Consider the following 27,833-nt stretch of genomic DNA (forward strand, 5'->3'; position numbering starts at 1 on the left):
ACTGTAACTCCTGTTGGTGGAGACAATGAGGAAGACGATGATGAGACTCAAATACCTGATTGGAGCGACAACTTTAGTTTTTTGTCAGGGCAGGAACAGGTTGGCTCTGAGGACGACGGGTGTGATAACGCACAGGGTGATGATGATGAGGTCGGAGATCCCACTTACTGTCAACCCACAGTCAGCCAAGAGATGAGGTCAGCAGAGGAGGTGGAGGAAGATGCTAGTGACGACGAGGTCAGGTTGCGCCTTCCTGGACAGAGACGTAGTACTGGAAGCACGTCAACAACTGCATCCTCAAACACAACTCTGCCTCTCACCACAAGTCGTGGTGGCTCTTCAGGTCGCATGGGTGCTAAGCCTTGCATAGCCTGGGCATTTTTTCAGATCGATAAAGATGACCCAACTCGTGTTATCTGTAACATTTGTCAGCAAAAGCTAAGTAGAGGCCAAAAAATACATAGTTTGAGTACTTCATGCATGAACCGGCACATGGACATGAAGCATAAGTTGCAGTGGGAAGCTCAGTGTGCTACAATGCGGTCTAGCCGGCCGGGCCAACCACCGTCTGCCATATCTTGTGCATCCGCGGCCTCTTCATCCTCTGTGACTGGGGGGACAGCAGTCACACCTGTTTTGGGGCGCAGACCTGCCACCTCTTTACCCGCAACAGCCAGCGTGATTGGCAGGTCATCATTTTCTTTGGAGGTGGTAACACCAGCTGGTCTTGAGCGCTGTCCGACATCGATAGCACCACCTTTGGATCAAGGCAACCTAACATGTCCGCCTGCATCTTCCTCACAGACCGGCAGTTTGCCGGGGACACCCTTATCAACCCCGTCTAAGCACAATAGCCAGCCCTCGGTCCCTCAGATGTGGACAAGTAAAAGACCATTTCCTCCTAGCCATGAGAAAGCTAAGAGGTTGAATTTCACCATCTGCAAGCTCTTGGCTACAGAAATGCTGCCTTTCCGCCTGGTGGACACAGAGGATTTTCGAGACCTTATGTCCGTCGCAGTGCCCCAGTACCAGATGCCCAGTCGGCACTACTTCTCAAAGAAAGGTGTGCCTGCGCTCCACCAGCATGTCGCACACAACATCACCGCTTCTTTGAGAAACTCTGTGTGTGACAGGGTGCATTTCACCACAGACACTTGGACGAGTAGGCATGGACAGGGGCGTTACATGTCGCTGACTGGGCACTGGGTAACTATGGTGACAGCAGGACAAGGGGCTGCTGTCCAAGTCTTGCCGTCCCCACGAGTTGTGCGTCAATCCTCTTTATGTCATTTTTCCTCCACTGCTTCTGCCTCCTCAACCTCCTCTCGGTCTTCCACCTGCACCCAAAGCCTGTCTGGTCATGCCACAAGCTTTCTAACTGCGCAGAAGGGATCCTGCACACCTCCTTACTATGCTGGCAGTAGGGCTCAACGTCATCAGGCGGTTTTTACATTGAAATGTCTGGGAAATGTGAGTCACACAGCTGAGGAGTTGTGGTCAGCTCTGGAGAACCAATTTCATGAATGGTTGTCTCCACTGGACCTGAAACCAGGGAAGGCCGTGTGCGACAATGCTGCAAACCTGGGTGCGGCCCTTCGCCGGGGCAATGTCACACACGTGCCTTGTATGGCTCACGTGTTGAACCTGGTTGTCCAGCAATTTTTAGCCCACTATCCCAGACTAGATGGCCTTCTGCAGAGGGCACGGTCGCTGTGTGCTCACTTCCGCCGTTCGCATCCCGCAGCTCAGCGACTTACATCTCTACAGAAGTCGTTGGGCCTGCCACTTCACCGGCTAAAATGCGATGTGCCTACCCGGTGGAATTCAACTCTGCACATGTTGCAGCGACTGTGGCAGCACCGACAAGCCCTGGTGCAATACGTTCTGACGTATAGCCTGGGCCAACGAGATTCAGAGGTGGGGCAAATCACGCTGGAGGAGTGGTCTCAGATCAGGGACCTATGCACCCTTCTGCACAGTTTTGAAATGGCGACGAAGATGTTTAGTGCTGACGATGCCATTATCAGCATGACTATTCCGGTGATTTACATGCTGGAGCACATGTTAAACAGAATTCGGAGTCAGGTGGTGGCACAAGAGGAGGTGGAGGAAGTAGAGGAGGAGGAGTTGTATGCGGAAGGGCTAACATCTGCAAGGTCCAGACGGTCTGCAGCACCAGGGCGGCAGGCATGTGAGGGTGGGGTAGATGATTTTACCAGGGCGCATGGTAGCAGCCAAACTAGTGAGGAAGGTGCAGGAGCCCAGGAAGAAGTGGAGGACGAACTGATGGAAGACTCATCAGATGAGGGAGACCTTGATCACATTTCTGTTGTGCGAGCTTGGGGGGAGAGGACAGAGGAAGGAAGCATGATTGTTACCTCGCCACCAACACAACAGGGACTTGGTGCTCCTGGATGCGCAACACACATGAGTGCCTTCTTGCTGCACTACCTGCAACATGACCCTCGAATTGTGAGAATTAGAAATAATCCTGACTACTGGGTTGCCACACTGTTAGATCCCCGGTACAAAAGTAAATTTGCAGAAATTATTCCTGCCATAGAAAGGGATGCACGCATGCAGGAGTATCAGCAGAGACTGTTGCAGAATCTTACATGTGCTTTTCCACAAAATACCAGTGGTGCACGTAGTGAATCTCACAGTTCCAACTTGCCAACCGTGGTCTGTATGGAATTGTTCAATAAAGGGCCCAAAATTAAGATAACATAGATGGGAGAGGTCTCTATGAATAGGAATTCCTAAGTATTTGATACCCTGTGAGGGCCAGGCAAAGGGAAAGTTGGACTGGATGGAATCCTATATGGATTTAGGGAGGGAGACATCGAGGGCCTCAGACTTCGCTGCATTGATTTTAAAATTTTACCATGTAACAAAGTGATCTATTTCAGCCATAACAGCAGGGATGGATATATGTGATTGAGTGATATATACTAGGACATCATCAGCAAATAGAGAGCACTTGTACTCGGTGCCTCCCACCTCAATCCACCTAATATTGGGGTTATGGCGAATTGATGAGAGCAGGTGCTCCGTCACTAGGATGTATAAGAGAGGGGACAGAGGACATCCCTGCCTTGTCCCATTGGTGATTGTGAAAGGTGATGAAAATGTTCTGACGCACCCCCTGGGCCTTGGGACACCCGGAGCCGGACACTTTTTGGTGGATGCTGGTGGTTGTAGTCTTCGTGGCAGCGATCCGGTTCCGTGGCTCAGGGCGGTCAAACCAGTGGCGGAACTATTTATGTGGTTTTGATGTTTAAATGTCCGACTACGCCACCCGTGGATTGCGGTCAGAGTGAACCGCCGCTACAGGGCAGACCGCTAAGGCTGGTGTTGTGGGTGCAGCAGAGCGTAGCATAACTCCCCACGGGAGGAGTATAGCCTCAGGGCAGTGTATGCGGAGGATGGGGGTGATGGTGCAGGGCAGCAGCAGTAACGACACGGAGTCAGTGATCCAGTTCAGGGCCTTTACTCACAGTTCTTATTATCCAGACCACGTCTGCAGGTAACGGCTGCCCACGTCGTACTGTGCTCACCAGGTGAGGGGCTCAGACAACTCCCAGATAACTTTGGAGCGCTTCACAGGACCCCCTTTGTGTGTCCTTTGTCTGGCCTTTCTTACCAACACTTCTGTCCGGCTGCCTCGGGCCTCCTCTTGGTAAACTTGGCGCCAGTTTCCCTGACCCTATGTGGTGCCTTCCTAGCGGGTGGAGCAAGGGGCTGCGCCACATAAAATGTCAGAGCCTCCGGTTTCTAGCTGAGGGTCATTTCCTGCCTCCACTAGTTCGGGGACTGGTCTCCCCCTTTGGCCTGACCCCTCCACGCAGGTGGATTCGGGCGTGCGGTGGCGACTCGCCCGTCCGCACCCCTGGGATCCCTTCATTCCTCGTTCCTGGAGCCTTCTCCGCTCCTCTTCCTTCCTTCTCCCTCTTGCAGGCCTGGGCCTCTGTTACTAGGCCCGCCTCCGGAGCAGAGCTCATGCAGAGCCCCTGCTCCCTGCCACTTCTGCTCAGACTTCTCTGCACTGAACTAAGATGGTGCCCACCTTTTATACTCCCTTCTCAATGCACCCAGGAACTGCTTCCTCCCTGCTCCTGCACTGCAGGGTTCCCCTTCCTCAGTGTTCCCTCCCCCCACTCCAGCCAGGGACAGGGACTGTCGTACCCATCTCAGGGGCATATTGGTCGCCCTGCCCCACGGCAATGTGGTGTAATGCATGCAGGTGTCGGGTCCTGATCCACACTCCATCCTTATCTGAGAGTGAGATATCACACCTCTGGGTGAGGTGCAATACGTCTGTAGCAACCGAGCCCTCGGTGCTACAGTTCCATTTATCTTCAGCCTAGGTGACGTATTGTGATACAGGGCCGTGATTTTGGCTATAAAAGGGTCCCCTAGACCCCTACCCCAAGCTTTTTAAGAGAATCATATATGGCGTGCCAGGAGACTCTATGGAATGCTTTCTCAGCATCCAACGAGAGTATCTACTTACAAATTTTTAACTGCATCTAGCCCAGGAAATACTTTGTGCCTAGTAGCAGTGTCTGCTAGTCAGCGGATTATCCCGGCTGTTAAGCAAGCTACACCACCTGTAGTTTGGACACTTAATTTTTTCAAAGGAAATGCTTCGGGACCACGGGATACTTAGTGAAGAGCATCAGGAGGCACCCCAAGGCATAGGGGCTGGGACTGGCACTAGGATGCCTTGCGGTGGACAGCCGAGCTCGATCCTTATAAAAGCTTTTTAACTGCAGCAGCTTTAGTGGACGCTACTGGAGCTGGAATTACGCGGCTGCTGGCATGAGACTTGCCCTCCAATAGATCCTTGTAAATGGATTTAAAGTGTATTCATTCAAATTAGAGGGACAATTTAAATTAAAAAGCTTAGAGCTGCCTCCACCACAGGGGGGCTCTCTCGACCCACCAGCGGACAGGCACCAGTATTGGGAGAGGGGGGCTGGCCGTCAGGGTTCACCGCGGCTCTGGCACAAACCCGGCGACACGGAGGTGGCACGGGCAGGAGCGGACTGGCCGTCTCGGCTTCTCACTTTTTGGATTTTAGAAGGGCATGACATGCCTATATCTGTGTCTCCCCCTCCTTTTACTCCTCCACCTCTTTTCTTTTCGCATGACTATATGTACTTGTCACTTTTCCATGTGTTAGTTGTGTCTTCTGAGCAGTTTGTCAGCTTTTGGACACCTTTGAAGGTGTTTTCTATGTGTTTCTATGTGTTTTTGTTTGCCTGCCATTGGTTTTAACGGTGTTCGAAGGTGTTCGACGAACAGTTCGGCGAACACACGGGTGTTCGACGAACCGAACCGAACTCGAACACTACGGGGGTGGCTCAACACTAGTCACAGGGTGCTGACCTTCATCAGTGACATTTTCTGACTTGGGGGAAAAAAAATTACCTTGTTACCCATAAAAAATCCATGGATCCTCCTTTATAAATTAAAAACTGAACTTTTGTTGCTTTGGGTAGGAAGGCCAGTGAAAAGGTTTTATATCTAAGACCCTCTTATGATGTTGTGTTGGTGGTGTACCCAAACAACTAATGTCCAATCCAAATGTTTTTCCTCTTGAGGCTACAAACCTAAAACAATTCTTGATGTTTGGATAAATCTTGTTTCAAGTTTGAGACTATTTTCACAGATGTTTGACCCATGGACATTGTAATGATTCAGGAGCTGGATTTTACATACAAGCACCTACATGAAGTGTGAATCCTTTGTGTGATGTAGGTTATACCGCACTTTGCTTCTATCAGCCGCCTTCATACAGACACTTATAGCACATTCCCCAGTTAAATAAGAATCGTATACTTTTGCAAAAGTCGGTCAAGAATGTGGGATAAATGCTTGGGTTTTGTCACACAGACAGCTACGTAATTACATTTTAATAGGTCTGTAACTCTGTACAGGGCAACTAACAGGAACCAGTGTTCCCCAAAATTACAGCTTGCCAGAGCAGTTGCCTTTTTCTTTTTTTTTCTTTTTGTCAATGAACTTATGAATGAGCTCTCTTTAAAAGTTCCATATGGTTCTTAAACTTGATTATCTGTCTGTCCCAGCTCCTGTATAATATACATACATACCAGTATAATTATTCTGCTACAGGCATAGAAGACCACACAATTAAGCTAAAGAAAATCCACGTGACAAAAACCCTTTTAATTTCATGTATTTCTAGTGCATGCCTTTATAACTGGGTGGGACACCTCACAATACGAATTCAAGAAAAAGAAGAATGAATGTTCCCTAAAAATGCAACAAGAAGATCCAGTGCATTAAAAAATAACATTTTGTTATAAAGCTTTGTAGAGTAGGAAACTGTCCAATAATGTTCAAGAGAGATCAAAGGAAAGACAGAACATTCTATGAAAATATTATGCAATGCTGGTATGAAGTCAGAATCACCTTCATGGTGGCACGTAATAAAATATATAAACTTTTAAATGATTCCTCACACACTAAGCCCACGAGGCTCCCATATAACATGGTCAGTTAAAGAAACTGTATAGTTTTTGAAACCCATTTCAAATCCAGTGTTCGGCAAATCTGAGTTAGATGGTAACTGATCGTGCAGGAAACTTTCTGCTTAACTTTCTGTCCACTACCTGTCGTCAGGTGTAATATATGTCTAGTAGTAGGGATAGATTACCAGAAGTGGGGGGCATGTCTTTATCTCTGTACAGGAAGCGGGGGGGCGGGCTTTGTTCATCTACAGGAAGTAGAGGGCGGGTCTTATCTTTCTGTTCCTTCTCTCCTTTCTGTCAAACTTCATACAGGCATAACTGAGAATTGGGCTTTCATTTAAGAGCAGGTAAGACAATGGCAGAAACAATGCATGCCGGGAAGTGAGGAAAGGGTTATAACACCTACAGTGCTGACAAAATACTGATGAAGAGGTACCACTTATTCAAGTGGCACAACACCCACAGTGCTGACAGAATACTGATGAAGAGGTACCACCCATTCAAGTGGCACAACACCCACAGTGCTGACAGAATACTGATGAAGAGGTACCACCCTTTCAAGTGGCACAACACCTACATTGCTGACAGAATACTGATGAAGAGGTACCACCCATTCAAGTGGCACAACACCTACAGTGCTGACAGAATACTGATGAAGAGGTACCACCCTTTCAAGTGGCACAACACCTACAGTGCTGACAGAATACTGATGAAGAGGTACCACCCTTTCAAGTGGCACAACACCTACAGTGCTGACAGAATACTGATGAAGAGATACCACCCATTCAAGTGGCTGTCAAGTTGCATCACATGGGAATCTGACCATTTCTTGCACTATTTTCTGCTGACCACAGCAAGTTTTTACAGCAGTGTATTTTGGGATCTGCTTATATCCCACAAACTTTTCTGACCAAAAAAAGGGATTTGTAAAGTGGACAAGCTCTTCAGGCTGATAAGTTAGTCCTGCTCAGCTGCTCTAGTCTGCAAATCCAGATGCTGAATACTTCATTAGTGTAAGTTTTCCTTCTTCGAGTTCCTGGCAGCTGCAAATCTGTTAAGGTAAATTATGACGGATGTAGCAGAGAATTACCAGGAGCTGCCTGTCATGTGCGGAATGGTTACAATGAATAGACGGGGAGGTAGAATATCCAGGATAGTTGGGATGGACACATCATGACCTCTCTGCTGAAGCTCGGCCGTTGTGTCCTTCATCAGCATACAAGAGAATGTATTATTTTTAATCTTCTGATTTCTTTTTCTCAGCCCTCGCTCAATCTCTTCAGGTGTCACTTTCTTTGTGACCACGCTGCACGCTTTGAAATATTAACGCGTAAACCCAGGCTGCCACTTGTTCAAGGCGTCAGATTAAGTAAGTCTGAAGGTGCATTTCAGCCCTGGTCTGGCACAAACATTGAGCAAGGATGACAAAATTAATCAGTTATTTTATGCCCGATAGTAGAAAGGTACTGCCGGGGCCGCAGCTGACAGGATTTGCAGAGAGCGGCTTTGTGACCTTCAGGAGAAAAAAAAAAACCTTTTCCTTACCGAGTGCAGATCTAAATCTTTATTGATGGTGCACTCCTAACACTGTGCCGAAGTACACAGCGCATCAGCAATGTGTCCAGCCAAGCATGGTGTCCTGTGATTTACCTGTACAGTCTTCTAGCCGGGATGGGTTAGCGGCTATTTTTACCCTCATGCATTTCAAGTCCATTTCATTTCTTTTGTTGTAAGTGGTCTACCACAATACCAGTACAATGTGGTCACATAGTGTTACTGAAAGGGTTACATAGAAAAATAGTTTTGTGGGGTAGAGGATAGTGTCATCTTTTATAAATAGATTTGTGTTTCCTCTGAAGATGTATCCTTCACTTTGAACCCCTGATGAAGCATCCTTCACTTTGAACCCCTGATGAAGCATCCTTCACTTTGAACCCCTGATGAAGTATCCTTCACTTTGAACCCCTGATGAAGCTTCCTTCACTTTGAACCCCTGATGAAGTATCCTTCACTTTGAACCCCTGATGAAGTATCCTTCACTTTGAACCCCTGATGAAGTATCCTTCACTTTGAACCCCTGATGAAGTATCCTTCACTTTGAACCCCTGATGAAGTATCCTTCACTTTGAACCCCTGATGAAGTATCCTTCACTTTGAACCCCTGATGAAGTATCCTTCACTTTGAAATGCATTGAGAATAAACCGGAATACATGATCTACAACAGTAAATTTATTCTGCACATTCTCACGCATTGGAACGCCATCAGCGCAGCATAACCACCTCTCCACAACGCTTTGATCTTTTAGAAGTAAGAACTAAGGCTACTAAATAAGTAAACCCCTTATTTAGTATCCAGAGTGGAGAATGGCGCGCAAAATGTTTCACTCTGGAGGACTCGGCACATTCCTGCATTCCAGACCTGTGTAATGCTTCATTCCTCCTGCGGTGGTGCTGCAGGGAAACTATCACTCGATGGTGGGTTCTCCTATAGATCACAGCTGCTAGCTGATTGTTGTAGCAGCAGATCACCCTTTCATCAGTTAGTTTTAAGGTGCTCCATGTAACAAAAAAGGAACTGACCAAATTGCCCATCCCGTTTAAAATCAATGCAATTCTCATTATAAAGGGCTCATCTGCAAATGGCTGGTTCTGTTTTAAATTGGTTTGTGCATCATCACAGTATAGATAAATGCTTAATTGCTGAGGTCCCAAAGCTATCTGGTTAGCCAAATAGCACAATATTTATGGTCCCATTTCGGCTAACAGGAAAGCGAACCTATCACTTACATTAGACCATACATGTCAAACTCTGGTTTGTGGGCCAAATCTGGCCCTCGACGGCAGAACCACCACACCTATTTGGGGCCCATTATTCTGTATCGAGGACTATGTGGGGCCCATTATTCTGTATGGAGCACTATGTGGGGCCATTATTCTGTATGGAGGACTATGTGGGGCCCATTATACTGTATGGAGGACTATGTGGGGCCATTATACTTTATGGAGGACTATGTGGGGCCCATTATACTGTATGGAGCACTATGTGGGGCCCATTATTCTGTATGGAGCACTATGTGGGGCCATTATTTTGTATGGAGGACTATGTGGGGCCCATTATACTGTATGGAGGACTATGTGGGGTCATTATACTTTATGGAAGACTATGTGGGGCCCATTATACTGTATGGAGCACTATGTGGGGCCCATTATTTTGTATGGAGCACTATGTGGGGCCCATTATTTTGTATGGAGCACTATGTGGGGCCCATTATACTGTATGAAGCACTATGTGGGGCCCATTATTTTGTATGGAGCACTATGTGGTGCCATTATTCTGTATGGAGGATTATGTAGGGCCCAATATTCTATATGGAAGACTGTGTGAGGCCCATTATACTGTATGGAGGACTGTGTGGGGCCATTATTCTATATGGAGGACTATGTGGGCCTATTTTTCTGTATGGGGGACTATGTGGGGCCCATTATTCTGTATGGAGGACTATGTAGGGCCCAATATTCTGTATGGAGGACTATTTGAGGCCCATTATACTGTATGGAGGACTATGTGGGGCCATTATACTGTATGGAGGCCTATGTTGGACCCATTCTGTATGGAGGACTATGTGAGGCCCATTATACTGTCAGAGGACTATGTGGGGCCCATTATACTGTATGGGGGACTATGTGGGGCCCATTATACTGTATGGGGGACTATGTGGGGCCCATTATACTGTATGGAGGACTATGTGGGGCCCATTATACTGTATGGAGGACTATGTGGGGCCATTATACTGTATGGAGGACTATGTGAGGCCCTTTATTGTGTATGAAGGACTATGTGGGGCCCATTATTCTGTATGGAGGACTATGTGGGGCCCATTATTCTTTATGGAGGACTATGTGGGGCCCATTATTCTGTTTGGAGGACTATGTGGAGTTTATTATTCTTTATTGAGGACTGTGCTGGGCCCCATTATACTATATACTGGTTGGCTCGCGACTTTGTCCAAGTTTTTCATTTTGGCCCTCTGTGTGTTTAAGTTTGACATCCCTGTATTAGATTGTTCTTGGGGCAGCATAGTCTGGTAGCAGACTTGCTCCAGGTGTCGTCTAAATGACGATAATGAAATGACCTCCCGCCAGGTCCATGAAACCTAGTCTTCAAAGGTATATACGAGGTACATATATGGGAATTGGTGGCATACAATTGCACTCTTTGGCTTGAAATCAACAGTCTAGTCTTTTTGTGTTAGTTATACCTCTAGTTGCATTGTTGTATTTATTGATGGCTGGAAATCTGGTTTTAGCGGATAACCCCTTTTTTAGTATAATACAAATAGTTTAAGGTTAAAGGGGTTGTACCAAATTTGGAAGTTATACCCTATCTACTACATTGGGGATAACTTCCTGCTGTGTGTTCAACCACTAGGACCCCCACTGATCCTGAGAATGGGGCTTTGCAGAGCCCTTGCTGAGTAGATCGAAGGTCGAGCTTGCGCACCTCCACTCTATTCATTCTCTATGGGACTGCCCAATATAGTTGAGTAAAGCACTTGGCTACCTCTGGCAGTCCCATAAAACATGAATGGATTGGAGACATGTATACCCGAACTACAGTTTATTGACACAGGGCTTCACAGAGCCACATTTTCGTAATCCGTGTGTATCCTAGTGGTTGGACCTCCAGCGATCGATAAGTTATCTCCTATCCTGGCTATTGGGGATAACTCTAAAACTTGGTACAACCCCTTTAATGATTGCTGCAGAACAAAACGTTTGGTAAGGGTCTGTTATGTCACTCTCTTGAGACTCAAGTTGGGGGGTTACACTACCGTGCTTTATGCAAGGACATACAAATAAGGGGGGCAGACTATAAGATGTGGGGGCAGCCACCATTGGTGTCATCTGCTTTGCTACAGTGTAGCAATAACTTATGCAGGACTCTCCTCTCCCAGGTAAAGGTGGCCAAACCTGCCAACCATCTCACATGTATTAGGTGTTCAACCTACATTTGTTCAGCCTATGTTGGAAGAGGAAAGGATTAGACATGTTGAATTTTACTTGTCCAATTCCTTTTGTTCTCCCTGGAGATGAGCTACCATGAGAGGTGCCTGGCAGCAAATTCTCCTTTCCCCAATTCATAACAAATGCATGCTGAGCCAAACTGAGCGTGCATATGTATGGAGCGTTCAATAGAAATTCCTATTATTATAATTATCTGATGAAGGATAGAGTCTGAAGATGGCGGAGATTATATAGTACATTTCCGCCCAAGTTTCAGGCTGTGCAATACTTATTCAGAATATAGATAGTAAGGAAAAAAAATATTTATTTTTTTGCTCAGAAATTTTCCCCTGCCAGATAGACGTGTGGCAGAGCTTAATGCGTCTTTAAGAATCAGCACAGTCCTGTTAGCAGTCCTGTCAGTGCGGAGAATACTCCATTTCCCGTGCTTTTGGTAATAACCTTTCTTGTGTTACGCAAAGGTAACTCCCATAATCGGAGTATATGGTCAGCCCTCCCCTAACTGGGCAAGCATGAAATGAAAAGCTTGTTAATATTGATCCCCTTTTTTTCCTTCAGTGTGTCCTTGATGCCTTCTCGCTGTGAGCTGCAGCTCCCGGGCCTGTATGTCCACTTTCACATTGATAAATGCAGACCCTTCATTGCAGTGACTACAGGGGCCGGTATTGATGTAATAAAGTAGGTTCTAATTGAGTAGCTACAAAACCAATCTGCTCATTGCCACTCTTTGTATCCTGGCTAATACGTACTACGTTCCACATTAGTGCTCCCAGATCTATTTCTTTTGGGCGTAAACTAGTTATTGATTGTAATCTGCCTACATCAGATAAAATATAACTTGGGCCATCTTGGAAGTTTGACTTGATCGTGCATCAAAAGAAAAGCAATTTGGAAAACTCTATTCTATAAACTTGAGGAGTGTAAGATGTAATGGTGAACACACTGAACAGTAATGAAACCCTAAAAGTATCCATAGTATGTATGTATTGTGGTAGATTGGCTCACTCGGCTGCATATAGAGGTAGACACAGGAATACAGTCTCTTTAAATCTTCCACTGGTTTTTTGAGGTACTGCATAAACCAGTGCGGAGTTAGGCTAGAAAGGCAGTGTTTATTTTGCTAATGGGAAAAACAAAACATAACAAATGGTACAGTCCGTGTTGCTGCTGGGATCCGCCCGTTCAAGGAAACAAACAACAAGGTTCAGCTTTCTTTAACATGAACATAGCTCTGGAGAACTCGTCTCTAAAGACACCCAACACTGAATGGGCCCGATGGCTGTTTATTTATCCTCTGGACTCCACCCTGGGGTGGAGATATGGTGAACAGCCTCCCACCCACTCTATAGCTGTTAACTCATCATAGCCCTAAACATGGCCGATTAACCCCTCTCAGCACTTAGTGCGCAGGAGCGGTTTCCTAGGTTCATATTTTTGAAGATAACCTCAGTGATGCATATCTCCCCTCCAGTACTTAGCCAATGACTTTGTCACAGTATGCATTCTCCAGCTGTACGTTGCTAAACCTTTGTACGCCAAAGAGATTGTGTACAATGGTGATGGAAATCCTGCCACCCATTATAAAGATGAGCAGGACTGGGCCTTAGAATAAGCGTAGTCTGCCATGGTACGCACGTCAACAAAGAAAGAAAAGTGGGAGACCAGCTCACCTCCTGTTATATGGACGGTGCATGGGACCTGCACTGGCCAAGCGTCCTTACTGACAAAACTTTCAAAAGTTGCTCAAGTTCACAAGGGATGGAAACTACCAAGTTTATTATAATGATTAAAATTCCATCACCCAGATAGTTTTTTTTTTTCTGTTTTTTTTTTTTTTTTTTTTACATTTTCCTATCTGGATGATGGGATTTTAATCATAGTATGTACGCCTTTGTTTCCAGGGCAGCAACAAACTAAGGCAATTAATGATGCGTTGTGAGCGCTAACTTAAATATGAAAAAAATAAATTCATTTTAGAGTCTTCAAGTAGACCTAATTACCTGAAAGGGTTTTTTCCATCTCAATAAGGGGTGGAATATCACTAAGATGTGTCATATCTCTGGGGGTCTAACTTCTGAGACTGAAGAAGCCACAATGTTGTTTCTGCTAAGTGCTCTCTTTAGAGTATGTGCCCATGATCCGGAGCCGCCTGCGGCACCGAAGCTGCGGGATAGCCGCGTGGTTCCACACTCATTTTATGCAAATGAGCAGTGCGATGATTTTTTTTTTTTTTTTTTTTGCATGCAGACTTTCTTCATAGATGTTAGTCCACATGTGGACCCACAAGAGAAATTGACATGCTGCGGGTCTGACCTGCAGGTGCCCAGAGACGCATAGTGGACATGGGATTTCTAGAAATCCATCCACTATGCTGTAACATCTGGACGCTGCGGGTTTGATGCTGCATAAACACACAGCGTCAAACCCACAAAGTATTTGGTCTGCAGAGATTTCTGCACCATTTCTGCATCTTTTGGCAGGAAAACGCAGTCTCAAAAACGTGTTTTTGCCGCTTTTTTTGCCTGCATTTTCTCAGTGCATTAAATGGGTGAGAAAAACAGGCTAAAACGCACAGAAAATTGACATGCTGAAGATTATTTTCAGCACCAAATCTGCAAGTCAAAAATACTCACCGTGTGCATGACACTTCAGGTCTCTCATTCACTTTGCTGGCATCAGGTTTTGCTAACAAATCTGCATGGCAAAAATGCACCAAATCTGTATGGCAAAAATGCACCAAATCTGCAACATGTGCACACAGCCTTACAGTTTTTCCTCTGCGCGAGGGCGATTTTGGCCACCCAATTAATTGAGTGGATTTCTGCTGCACTTCTCCGCACAGCCAGGTTGCCAGAAGTGTCGTTGTACACGGAAAAATTCAGCATCAGTGAGCGTCCAGGAGGTTCGACTCCAAGAATCATTTGGTGATGACCATTCCTAGCAATATCCAGTTACTTACTAAAATTGGCTGAAGATTTGCCTTATGCACATCAGAGTTGCGGGTGGGGGGGCACATAGAGTCCCCTGCTACTCATTGCTGAGGGAGGTAGATCAGACTTGTATGGAATCAAGCAGACGGTGTATACAGAGCACCATGTGGCGTCACACAGTGTCTCTGCTGCTCTTTGACTTCTGTATGACATCAGGGGCTAATAGAGACATACCGTATATTCCGGCGTATAAGACGACTTTTGAAGACTGAAAAATCTTCTGTCTAGTCTGGGGTCGTCTTATACGCCGGTAATGTTTTTGAACTTTCCGAAATTGACATGCGGGGATACTCTGGGGGTGTTAATAAGCTGCCGTGGCCGTATCCCTGCCATGTGGGAGTTAATATAAGGTGGAGGGAGTTAAAATACGGCGGCGGTAGGTCCAGACAGTCAGCGCTTCTGTGCTGAAACTGACACATCGCTGCGCTGTGTCTTCTCAGGCCTGGGACACAGCGCAGCGTATTCCCAGCAGCGGAGACAGACAGAACCTAGCGAACTTTTCTGACACATTGCAGTGTCTTCCCAGCTCCGGACACAGCGCAGGGCTTCTGTGCCGACAGCTTTCACTTGTCACAGAAGCGCTGCGCTGTGTCCGGAGCTAGGAAGTTCGCATCGCTTCTGTGACAAGTAGTGTTGAGCATTCCGATACTGTAATATCGGGTATCGGCCGATATTCGCGGTATCGGAATTCCGATACTTAATTCCGATACTTTTACAATATCGAATACCGGAATCGGAAGTTCCCATAATGCCTGCGCTCTGCAGTGTCTCTGAAGGATGACAAGCTGGATGGCAGAGCTCAGCTGAGATCCAGCCTGTCATCAGAATGCCATCCCAGCGTGGGAGAATTCTCCTGATCGTTTAAAAGCCGGCGGGCGGTAAAAAGCCGCCGGCTTTTAAACAATCACACAGCCCCATACTGCTTCCCCGCAGCCTCCCACCCCGATCCTCCGCTCCCCTCGCCACCTCCTATCCCGATCGTAAGTTAGGACCGGGCGGGGAGTGCAGCACCAAGGAGCGGGGAGCGAAGGACCCGGGCGGGGAAGCCGGCAGTGAAAAGACTTCACCGCCGGCTTTCCCGTTCTGTGCTGCGCTTTCCCGCCGGTTATTTCAAATGAACAGCTGAGGTATCAGGTGATGCCGATCAGCTGTTCATTTGAAGTCGCCGCCCTCAGAGGGTTCATGTGAGTTCATGCTTGACTGCATTGCATGAACTCACATGAACTTTCCCACGGTCTCACAGGTCAGCCTCACCTCCCAGACCCGTCATGATTGGTGTGTGCGGGTGTCTGTGCGTGTGTCTGCGAGTGTGTGCGAGGTGTCTGTGCGATGTCTGCGGGTGTGTGCGGTGTCTGTGAGATGTCTGTGAGATGTCTGTGAGATGTCTGTGAGATGTCTGTGAGATGTCTGTGAGATGTCTGTGAGATGTCTGTGAGATGTCTGTGAGATGTCTGTGAGATGTCTGTGAGATGTCTGCGAGTGTGTGCAGGTGTGCGCGGTGTCTGTGCGATGTGTCTGTGCGATGTCTGCGAGTGTGCGCGGTGTCTGTGCGATGTCTTGGGGTGTGTGCGGTGTCTGTGCGATGTGTCTGTGCGATGTCTGCGAGTGTGTGCGGGTGTGCGCGGTGTCTGTGCGATGTCTGGGGGTGTGCGCGGTGTCTGTGCGATGTCTGCGGGTGTGCGCGGTGTCTGTGCGATGTCTGCGAGTGTGTGTGGTGTCTGTGCGATGTGTGCGGGTGTGTGCGTGCAGGCAGACATAGGCCGATGTGACACTACTACTCCCATCGGCCTATGTCTGTCCCCCGTCCACTCCTGCCAGCAGGATCAGCTCGATGGGAGCAGTAGTTCCCATCAGCCTGATCCTGCTATATAAATTGCCCTACTGTGTCCCCAATAAATGTTAAATACATGTCATTGGTGGCCAGTGGCTACCTACAATAAATTACTTCATACATTACCTGTCCCTGCCGATCGCCACCTAAAATAAAGTAAAAAATAAAAAACTACACCTATACTCACCTTGACACCTAATTCCCCGAAGCCATCGATCTCCTGTAATAAAATATAAAATAATAAACCACAACCTTATCCTTACCCCTCCGTAGTAGTCCACGAGTGTCCCACGAAGATCTCCAGTTTAGAGCAGCCACATAGAATGTGACCGCTCTGAACCGCTGCCGCCGCTAGAATGATGGGGCCGTAAAGCAGCCCCGTCATTGCATAAGCGGGTAAGCCGGAGTTCAGGCAGCGCTGCTCCGGTTAGCTCCTTTACGGCCCTGCTGTATCGTGAGAAATTCCCACGGTACAGCAGTGCCGTAAAGGAGGTCTCCGGAGCTGCGCTGCCTGAATGCACTCCGGTGACCTCAGTCAGTGGCTCCCGCTGCCGGGAGCGGACGTGTTCCCGGCAGCGTGAGCTTACAGCAGCCTTGACAGCTGTCACCATCTCCAGATGTGACAGCTGTGCATGGGAGATCAGCGCAGGAACGTGGACAGGTAACAATTTTTTTTTAGTAAACTAAGAATTAAATAAAATGGTGTGGTTTATTTCAAATAAATTATTTTTTTCTTGGTGTAGTGTGTGTTTTTTCTTTTTAACACTTTGTAGGTTAGTAATGGGGGTGTCTTATAGACGCCCATCATTACTAACCTGGGCTTCATGGCAGCTGGCGCTGACATGAACCCCAGCCCTATTACCCCCTGCCACCGCACCAGGGCAGCGTGGAAGAGCGAGGCTAAGTGCCAGAATTGGTGCATCCTATGGATGCGCCATTTCTGGGGCGGCTGTCGGCTGGTGTTTCTAGCCTGGGAGGGGGCCAATATTCATGGCACCCTTCCTGGGCTATTAATATCAGCCCCCAGCTGTCTGCCTAGCCTTTGCTAGCTATTAAAATAGGGGGGACCCCACGTCATTTTTTTGGGGGGGTCCCCCATTTTAATAGCTAGTAAAAGCTAGGTATTCAGCTGGGGGCTGATATTAGTAGTCTGGGAAGCTCCGTGGGTATTACCCCCTTCCCAGGCTTCAAACATCTGCCCCAGCTGTCTGCTTAACCTCCGCTAGAGACTAAAATTAAGGGGAACCCCACGCCAATTTTTTTTTAAATAAATCCTTTATTTTAACACTAAATGACAAGTACAGTAATCAACACTGTCACTGTACTTCATATATATGTGACTGACATGTTTCTATCTATCTAATCTATGTATGATTCTCTATTCCTTCTATTCTAAATTGTCGGGTACCGATGCTGAATTGCCGGCCGGCTTTTTTAAAGAGACGGTGCACGAAAACACTATTATATTTTTTAATAAATCCTTTACACTAAATGACAAGTACAGTAAGCAACAATGTCACTGTACTTCATATATATGTGACTGACATGTTTCTATCTATCTAATCTATGTGTGAAGCTCTATTCTTTCTGTTGTAAATTGTCGGGTACCGGTGTATGCCGCTGATGAAAATGGATGATAGTAATGTTGTTGTATGCCTTATGTTTATGAGTGACAGTTTTCCTGCTATATACCTGCATGTCATAAGAATTTAAATTAAAAAAGGACCATGTTAAATTCAAATCTGTTTTTTTTAAATTTTTACCGGTGTTTGGTATGCGTTGGAAAAGGGGTAGTCTTATACGGTGAATATATCCTAAACTCTATATTTTAACAGGAAAGTAGGGGGGTCGTCTTATACACCAGGTCGTCTTATACGCCGGAATATACGGTAGTAAGACACCGTAGAAGTCTAGAAGTGCCCTGCTACAGCTCTGCCCTAGAAGTTGTACATGGCAGTAATATGGCCGCATGCATATAACCATTTACATTCCTGAATGCTCACGTGGACAATTAATTTATGGAGGCATTTCAGCTGTCGTAGGGACTTTCTATACATGCACTCACCTGTAGCATACTTATATAATGCACATGGATGAACGTATATTAAGAAATATCACACCCCCATCCCCCCATCAGATCTGCCATGTGCCCCAAGATCAGAGCTCTGGAAACAAAAATCGAGTCACTTTGTGTGTGAGTGACTTTACATATAAGAGCGTGGCGGCAGTGCCGAGCATGGCATTTATATTTATATGTGTATATGCCTAGTAAGGCTAATTGTCTTCCGGATGACAGCTGAAGAGTCGCAGTGAAGCAGAGACGCTTTCATCTATTCCTGTCATCTGGCTTGAGCAGTAGTTTTTCAGAGGTTGTCTTCATTTGGCCTGATTCGGTTAGTTCTTAGCACGCGCTCTGCTGGAGATGACTGCAGCCGAACCCCAGGGATAGATTCAATTTCACTGTGAAGAGGAAGGATGGAAATGTTACCTTAACTTGAGACTAGTCTTGTTTGGTTTTCGACTCCTTCTCTTACAACACTGTATCCTTGTGTATCCAACACTTCCACATCTTATTACATTAACAAGGTTTTCTGCCATCGTCTTACAAAATGACTTCCTTTTATAAAAGTTTTACAGGCCTCCTCCTTTCATGTATGGCCGCATAAAACTGGACATTTCTGCCTTGATTTATGTAAATTTATGTCAAATTGTAAAAGGAGACCTGTCACCTCCCCTGATATGCCTGTTTATCTTGATTGTATTGAAATTACAGTTCCAGGGCATCTTTCTTGAAGGGAATCTGTCTGCAGGTTTTTGCTACCTCATCTGAGAGTAGCGTAATGTAGGTAAAGAAACCCTTATTCCACAGATGTATCACTTAGTTTCCTGGGTGCAGAAGTTCTGACACAATCAGAGTTCTTAAATGTAGAATGCAGCAGAGCTGAGAAAGCTAATCCCGCCCACACCAGGCTCTGTATGTACATTGTCTATTGACAGTGAGCTGCTTATCAGAGGAGGGGGCATGGTCAGTCTAGCTGGGGTGTGAGCACCACTCCTGGCAGTGATAATGTTCTGTTGATAAACCCTTCATTGTAAGTAAACATCACACAGCCTGACATGTGACACATCACTGAATTCAGTGATTTAACCCCTACATCATGCTGTCTTCAGATTAAAAAAACAAAAACCTGCTTACAGATTCCCTTGAGGACGGTGTTGTTTTTTTCCTTAGTGTTTCCTCCTGGTAATGTATAAATAAATTGATAACTGGGTGTTCCCCTATACACACACTATCCATCAGTGATGACAGGGTTAGGCTGTAAGGACACAAGGAACATGGTAACACCCATTTGTCACAAGACCATTTTTTTTATTAGGATTTGGATAAATAAATTGAATTAATTAAAGTCTATCTGCACAAAATGACTGTTCAAACCAAGCACTGTGGTGCCCCCTTGGGAAATTAGATGAGCTGCGGTGTGATGCCCTCATCCCAATCCAGCACCACCCCTTTTGACGGAGCTGTGCAGAACTGGTATAAAATGCCAAAGGTCGCAACATTTTTGGACAACTCCAATTTGGCAAAATTGCTTTTATGAATCTGGGCCATAGATAAAATTTGGTCTGAGCTCCACTTTATCTATTCCGAGTCAGAATATTGCATAGTTCTTCCCCACTATTTCCATTCTTCTACATATGCATGTAGTTATTAGTAATCAGCAGCCACCAATCAGGGATCTGTACGAAGCGTTCCCCTGTTGGGCTTGAACCTGAAACTTGACCTGCGTTAACCCTGACATGTTCTCACAGAGTAGTCACCAAAGTCTGTGTGGAAGATGACTGCCCATTAGTATCATCACTCGTGGTGTTTTCCTGGAGAGCATGTCGTCGGCACCGTGCTTCTCTGTCGTTTTATAGATAAAGTGCTGCTTCACAGAGAAGTGTAATCCCAGACATTTACTGAAAACTCTTGTCCGAGGTGTTCATCCTCCAGAACATCCTCACATCTTGAAATAATTGCTCGTTTTGTACTGTACTTGGAGGAGTTGTCTGAAATGGTCATATTGATGTGTTGAACTTTCAATATACCACTAGGAATAGCATCCTTCAAAAGGAAGAAAGAGGGAAAAAAATGTTTCATTGAAGTGGATTTCCAGATGTTTGGAAACATTAGGATTTCCTGTCAGTACATTTAGGTAACACTATGATGACGTTAACTTTCCATCCTGCCAACCCTTAGAGATGAAAGCCAGCTTTTCGCATACTTGCCTATCGGTGATTTAGCTTGGTTCCTCGAGCCGCACTAACAGACACCAATGCCCTCCTCTGTATGGTACCAGAAAGCAGACATTGCATCATGCCGTGTACTGTAACGAAACGCTGACTGTTGGTATACATGTTTGCCTTGCCTATAATTTATTAATAGATGTGCCAGTATCCATGCCAAGGCGGAGTGCCGATGTTGCCTATAGTTCTTCATCCTCTTATTCAGAGTTATGGGAATGCTTACTATGTAAATTAATTCAAGCACATGTGACATGGCGTGGGTTAATAGCCAGGGGCAAGGTACTCGTCACTTACACCTCGGCACGTTACATGAAGGTGGGGGTCCTGGCTGAGTGTGTGGACTTCCTCAATGGGGGCCCTAATCCTTTGCAGACCTCATGCTACCGAAGGCTTTGGTTGGCCAGGACCAGATGTTGAGGACTTCAATGAGGGAGACCACCAGTCAAAAATAGACTTTTTACTGAACGATAACTTGGTGGGGATTGTGTACAATAGATAGCAGGTGCACAGCTTGATGAACGTTTCCTTCACATTACGGAACATTTTCACACACATTATCAGTTCCTTTCTCTTAACACACTTAGTCTCTGTCTTCACTGTTCACCTTTCTCCACCACAACCCAGCTCCGTACTACAGTCCACTTAGTGAGAGTCCTATTCTCAACCCGCATCCAGACTGTCCAGACCTTAGGTCTGCTCCTGACGCACACTGATCCCTGTCTGACGTTCTGACAGGAAACGTTCTCTGTCCCTTCACCATAGCCCCTCCCCACTCTGGGCTAGTCCCTAACTGTCCCAACTGTTGGGCAGCACACAATAACAACACTATTAGCGCATATCACAATTCACATTATAGAATACGCATGTTCTTCAAGAGGCAAGGTGGCAGTATGTCAATCTCCTTACAATCTTAGTTTAGCTAGTCATAATCTATATTTAAGTGGCATCGAACTTGTTTAAAAAAAATAAATAAAAAAGAACGGAAATGCACCAAATCCCTCCCACATCGAATCTACTTTCTTATACTAAAAGGGAGAGATATATAAAGAAATATTCTCTTGATGACCCAGATGCTTCGCCATCTCCCTGCAGCCTATCACTGTTCTGTGTCTTGGCTGCAAGACCTGTAGCTGCAGCAGGATCCTCCCCCCATCGTCCCGTCTGCAGTAGAACAGAATGTTAAGCACAACCTATTGCTTTAGCCCCATACCCTCAGCAAATTCCCCAGTGAAAATGTAACAGATCAGCAGGGAATGAACCCTTATCTTCTATGCTGGATTTTTACAAGACTTTTTTTTTTTTATTCTTATTATTTGAAGAAAACTATGGGTCTTCTTGGACTGACTGATGACCATGATCGTGGTTGTCCTGATAAAGAAGTTGTAAAACTTCTAAACGCATTGACGAATAAACCACTTACATTCGGATTGACATCATCCTTTCATTTATGGCAGCACAGAATTAACCCATTTGTTTTTTTCCATTACTTATGCAGAATGATGTTAGGGCAGAGACCTTGATTCCAGTGATGTCACTTACTGGGGTGCTTGCTTTAGTTTTATCAGTAGGAGATTTATCACTAGAGAACTAGTAAACCGGCTTCCATGTAACTTTCCGTATTCACCAGCTGTGTAGAACGCCTCCCCCACCACTAATTGGCAACTTTTTGCCTATGCTCAGTGACATAGAAAGCAGCCAATCAGTGGTGTGGGCGGGGTTATACAGAGCTCAGCATTCAGAGAACTGCTAGATCTGTAGCAGATAAAACAGTGATTTTATCAAAACTGCAGCAAGCAGCCCAGTAAGTGACACATCGGTAGAATCAGAGTCTCCGCCCCTACCTCAAGCTTCTCTCAGATTGGGGGAGCAAAATCCTTTTAACAAATTCCCCTTCAAGTTAGGCTTCACATAGGTTTACCTGGAAGGCAAAGTGGCTCAGTGATTAGCATTGTTGGCCTGCGACCCTGGTTTCGTTGGGTTCAGATCCGAATGAGCACAACACCTGCATGGAGTTTATATGTGTTTCCTCCTGGTATTCCAGTTTCCTCCCACTTGAATGCATCCTTTAGAGCTCATTAAGATGCAGATACATATAGTGGTTTCCCTTAAATTTGTAACCATGTGAAAGAAATTTGTATCCGCATCTTGTAATTATTAGATATCTAGGGTTATAGTCATTTCCAGTGTTTCTATATCAGAGCTGATTGGATATAATGAGAGATATTTTCTTCTCAATGCATTTCATACAGTGTAATATGAATTTAACTGGATGACTTGCGTATATCTTCTCAGAACAAGACAGTGCCTTATTTTTCTGCATCGAAGTCTAGTAAATTAAAACGATTATCCATATCCTCCATATTTGTACCAGTATCTTTTAAAGGGAAACTGTCAGTATGACCAACCCCCCTAACCTGGAAGGAATAAAATTAATTTCCTCCCGGCAGTGGGGGTCTAAGTACCGGTGGCGGGCAGGTTCACAACATTGTTAACCTGCAGATTAACCCTGTATCTGCAGATTAATAGCATTTTTTCTGGTGACCGGTTCCTTTTAAAATGATCTCTGGAGGCAGAATCCCAGGAAGATCTATGTCCGGCCCATAGATCTCACTTACATATTAAGAAAAACCTGGATTTTTCTGGAATAAGATATCAGATCTCCGATATGATGGTATCATGTTATTCAGCTTCCTATGACCTCCATGCCCATATAGATGGCTTATGAGGGTTGATCCTACTGACAGATTTTCTTTTAAGTTGAACTGTGAATCTTTGGGGCCAGAAAACTCTTGTAAAAGCGCTTGAATTTCAACAGAGATGGTGTAATATATATGAAATGTTGAGAATTGGATTAAAATGGCGTGCTATATATTTATATCATTTTTCTGTGTATAAATCTATACGACCTATATTTATAACAATATCATTTTAATAAATGTATAATTTTTTTTTTTTTTTTTACTAAGTAGACAAAACTTTTGAAAGTACCAGAAAAAGGGATACAATTTTAAAATACATTATATTGTGTGTTTTTTTAAAAAAAAGTGCTGCAATGGTTAAACTCTGATTTTTTTTTTACATTCAGTTTCTTGAAGGAGTTCTAAAATAAGACAGAAGAGAGAAAGCAGTTCCTCTCTATAACTTGCTTTTGATTTGTGGAGTGTTAAAGTAATATAGTGGGAGGACAGTCTTTACAAGCCATGTAATGAGCCCGCCCTTGGGAGACCTCATTCCTTCTACCTTCTTATATTGATTAATGTGACCCTAATTCATAAAAGATTCCCGTCAGGCCGTTCATTTAGATAAACGTAGATTTCATAGGTCTGGAAAACCGGCCTGCTCTTATTTCATGAGAGATCGCTAACTGATTGAAAGCAACGACATGTGATTGAAAACAATTTTATGGAGGACACATGAACAATGAATGTAAAGAATCTGTAAGGTTTACTTGTTATTGAGCGGCGGAGGTTAATAATGTGCAGCGCTCTGCTTGATAGTAATTTATAATAACTCCTAGGTCATTGCACCTGGTCGTGGAGCTAAATATGTCTGCCAGTAGTTTAATATGCTGTATATTCATTGTGTATAAAAACTTCTATGTTTACTAGTATAAAACGTTTATATTATAGGCACAGAAGAAGATGTCATGAAATCCAAGAAAACTTTCCGGAGTCAGGCTGCAGTAAATCAAAATGCGGAAACCGAGCTAATGCTGGAAGGAGATGATGATGCGGTCAGTCTTCTTCAGGAGAAGGAAATCGACAACCTTGCAGGTAGACCGTCCCTCTGATATTAACATATGTAGAGAGCTGAAAAGCAATTATACACATGACCATAAGGAGATGGGGAAAAATTGAATTAAATAAAATAAAAAAAAAGCCTACATATTGTTCATTTGGCCTTAACTCTCATTCCATGACATTTGCTAAAGCAATTGTTTTAGTGTTTAAAGGGAACCTGGCATGTGAAAAAATGCTTTACAGATATGGGTTTAATCTGCAGGTTAATAGCATTCTGTAGCAGTGCGATCGCTGCACTGAAAGCCCGGCTACTGGAAGGAGATTAAATTTCTTCCTCCCGGCTGCCTCAGGCTTTCAGTTATGGAGGAGCGGCTTCAGTCACCACTCAGTACATAGTGAGCGGCGGCTGTAACCACGCCCGGCACTGACTGACAGCCGACTCTGTACTGAGCCGGCTGCCGATTACTGTACTAAGCCCGAGGTAGCTTAATAAACCAGTAATAACCTGCAGATTAACCCCATATCTGCAGGTTAACAGCATTTTGTTCACATGACAGGTTCCCTTTAAGTTGCTCATATATGTTACTGTTTGTTAGTAAACCTTCTGGTATTAGTTAGATGTCACAATGATGCATCTTGGTAGACACACCACCAGTCCTTTCACCAGTCCTTTCACCAGTCCTTTCATCGTTGACGACAGGGGGTCTTTTCTATCAATCCTCTGCAGATCCACATCCAATAAATACTTTCACCCCATTTGGCTAATTCAGACTTTGGGAGAAAACTAGCCCTCTCATCTTAAAAGGAACCCTTCAGGTGATTCATGCTGCCCGAACAATAAACATCAAGAATGAAAAGAAAGTCCTTCATTATGTGTCACTCTGAGATGCTGTGGTGGTTTAGAGAAAGTGGGGAGCCATGACGGAGATGGCCAGTGGTGGGGCAGGTCACTCTTGACTTCTCCCTGCCCAACTCTGCTTGACTTATCTGTCCTTATACACACAGTCATTCAGAGTGGGGGGATAGAAGCTGGCGGGGACCCTCTCCCATGATTAGTCATTTCAGTCACCCTGTTCCAAGCTCTTGTTATCAACTATTTTTTTTTTTTCCTGAAATGTTGCAGCTTTTCAGAGTGAAATAGATGTGTAATGATGGAGCTGGTCTCCGATGCAGCAGTCTGTGGTTCGGGCATCATGAATCACTTAACAGGTTTCCTTCAGAACACCATAGAATACAGTGAGAGACCCAACCATGGTCTAGTATTGTTATGGCAACTGCTTGATAGCTGTACCAGAATCATCAATGAACACAACAGTTATTGGTCTGAAGGGGTTGTCCACTACTTCATCATTTCCTTTCTAAATTAAACCGGTCGCCATTGTAAATAAATACAACTTATACTCCCCTCCCAGACCAGTGCCGTACCAATGATGTTAATGTCCAGTGAGTGATGCCGCCAATCAGTGGCCGGTAATGGGCTGCAGTGCTCACACTTCTTTCAGATGATACTCGGACGTCCGGGGTAGGTGTGAGCTTTACAGCCTATTAGTGGTTTTTGATTAGCTGCAGCATTCACGAACAATGTCACACGATTGCTGGCAGGCATGGTGCTGACATTGGTGGAACAATGCCCGTCCCGGAGGGGAGTATAAGCTGCTTTTATTTTCCATGGGGTCCTGTTTCATTTAAGAAAGGGTAGTCCAAGTAATGCACCACCCATTTAATCAGCAGATAATTCTTCTATCGCTAAAGAGTTTAAAAAAACATGGCTGCTGTTTTTTACTTTGGTATTTCATCCACTTGGTGGCCTTAGTCTTATTGTTAGACTCTGGCTGCCATAGCTGCTGATTGGCATCCCAGTTGCTATGACAGTTGTGAACACATTTACACTCCTAAAAGTAGTCTTCGTTGCTGCCATCAGACATTTGTGATGCCGGAGGCCATGTATGTGTCAGTCTATGTTTCATCTAAATTCAAAACCATTAGAATTACTTTATAGGAATCTGTCAGTAAGATCCACCCCATACCAAGCCACATATATGGATATGCAAGTCCTTGAAATATGAATCCATTGACACCTTTATATCTTCTATCTGTTGCTGCATTTCCAAGTAATTAGAATTGTCTCTACTATGCAAATGTCAAGTTCTCTGGGAGTGACAGAGCACTTCTCTAGCCTCTTCTTCACAGAGCGCTTCCCGGGCCTCTGCTTCACAGGGCGCTTCCCGGGCCTCTGCTTCACAGGGCGCTTCCCGGGCCTCTGCTTCACAGGGCGCTTCCCGGGCCTCTGCTTCACAGGATGCTTCCCGGGCATCTGCTTCACAGGGCGCTTCCCGGGCCTCTGCTTCACAGGACGCTTCCCGGGCCTCTGCTTCACAGGACGCTTCCCGGACCTCTGCTTCACAGGGCGCTTCCCGGACCTCTGCTTCACAGGGCGCTTCCCGGGCCTCTGCTTCACAGAGCGCTTCCCGGGCCTCTGCTTCACAGGGCGCTTCCCGGGCCTCTGCTTCACAGGGCGCTTCCCGGGCCTCTGCTTCGCAGGGCCCTTCCCGGGCCTCTGCTTCGCAGGGCGCTTCCCGGGCCTCTGCTTCACAGGGCGCTTCCCGGGCCTCTGCTTCACAGAGCGCTTCCCGGGCCTCTGCTTCACAGGATGCTTCCCGGGTCTCTGCTTCACAGGGCGCTTCCCGGACCTCTGCTTCACAGGGCGCTTCCCGGGCCTCTGCTTCACAGGACGCTTCCCGGGCCTCTGCTTCACAGGGCGCTTCCCGGACCTCTGCTTCACAGGGCGCTTCCCGGGCCTCTGCTTCGCAGGGCGCTTCCCGGGCCTCTGCTTCACAGGGCGCTTCCCGGGCCTCTGCTTCACAGGGCGCTTCCCGGGCCTCTGCTTCACAGGGCGCTTCCCGGGCCTCTGCTTCTCCATGTTGTTCCCTGCCCAGCAACTGCCTCTTTATTTTGATTGATGGCTCACTCCCTATGTGACATCGTGCCAGGCAAGAAGTTCAGTCTGTGAACTATCAATCAAACAAAAGAGGCCGGTGCAGGGCGGGGAAACAACTTTGGGAGGCAAAGTCTTGGGAAGTGCTCTGTCACACCTAGAGCACTTAACACCTAATTTGCATATGAATTAAAACTCTGCTCGGGAATTCAGCAACAAATGGAAGATATAAAGGTGTAGATGGATTTATATATCAAAGACCTCAGTGGCCATATATGCGGTTTTGAGAGGCTGATCTTACTGACCGATTCGATCGGGAGATAAAAGGTTTACGTGATCTATATTTCTGTTTCAGTTTTAGTTCCTTTCGTTCCCAGACTTTTTACATCAAGAGGCAAGTCATGTAGTAGTCTAGTAAATGACACTAGTTGTGTTATATACAAATCATTAATCATATCAATAAGTACTAAACCTGCTGTCCTGATTTTAGCCTCGATTATATCTAACGATTTAAAGATCACTAACCA

The 27,833-nt window shown here is 45.7% G+C and overlaps 1 protein-coding gene across 6 annotated transcripts in view; it reads left to right on the plus strand.

Annotated features, from left to right (window-relative positions):
• The window catches only part of NBEA (neurobeachin), a 786,732-nt gene that overhangs the window by 488,077 nt on the left and 270,822 nt on the right, over positions 1–27,833 (plus strand). For all 6 annotated transcript variants that reach the window (XM_073662535.1, XM_073662540.1, XM_073662538.1 and 3 more), the window contains one exon: positions 24,261–24,404. In XM_073662535.1, the coding sequence (XP_073518636.1) occupies positions 24,261–24,404 (144 nt within the window). The remainder of the gene's footprint in view (positions 1–24,260; positions 24,405–27,833) is intronic.

Source organism: Phyllobates terribilis, unplaced genomic scaffold (assembly GCF_046119375.1).
Source record: "Phyllobates terribilis strain yellow unplaced genomic scaffold, ASM4611937v1 Scaffold_2__4_contigs__length_985480577, whole genome shotgun sequence".
NCBI lineage: Eukaryota > Metazoa > Chordata > Amphibia > Anura > Dendrobatidae > Phyllobates > Phyllobates terribilis.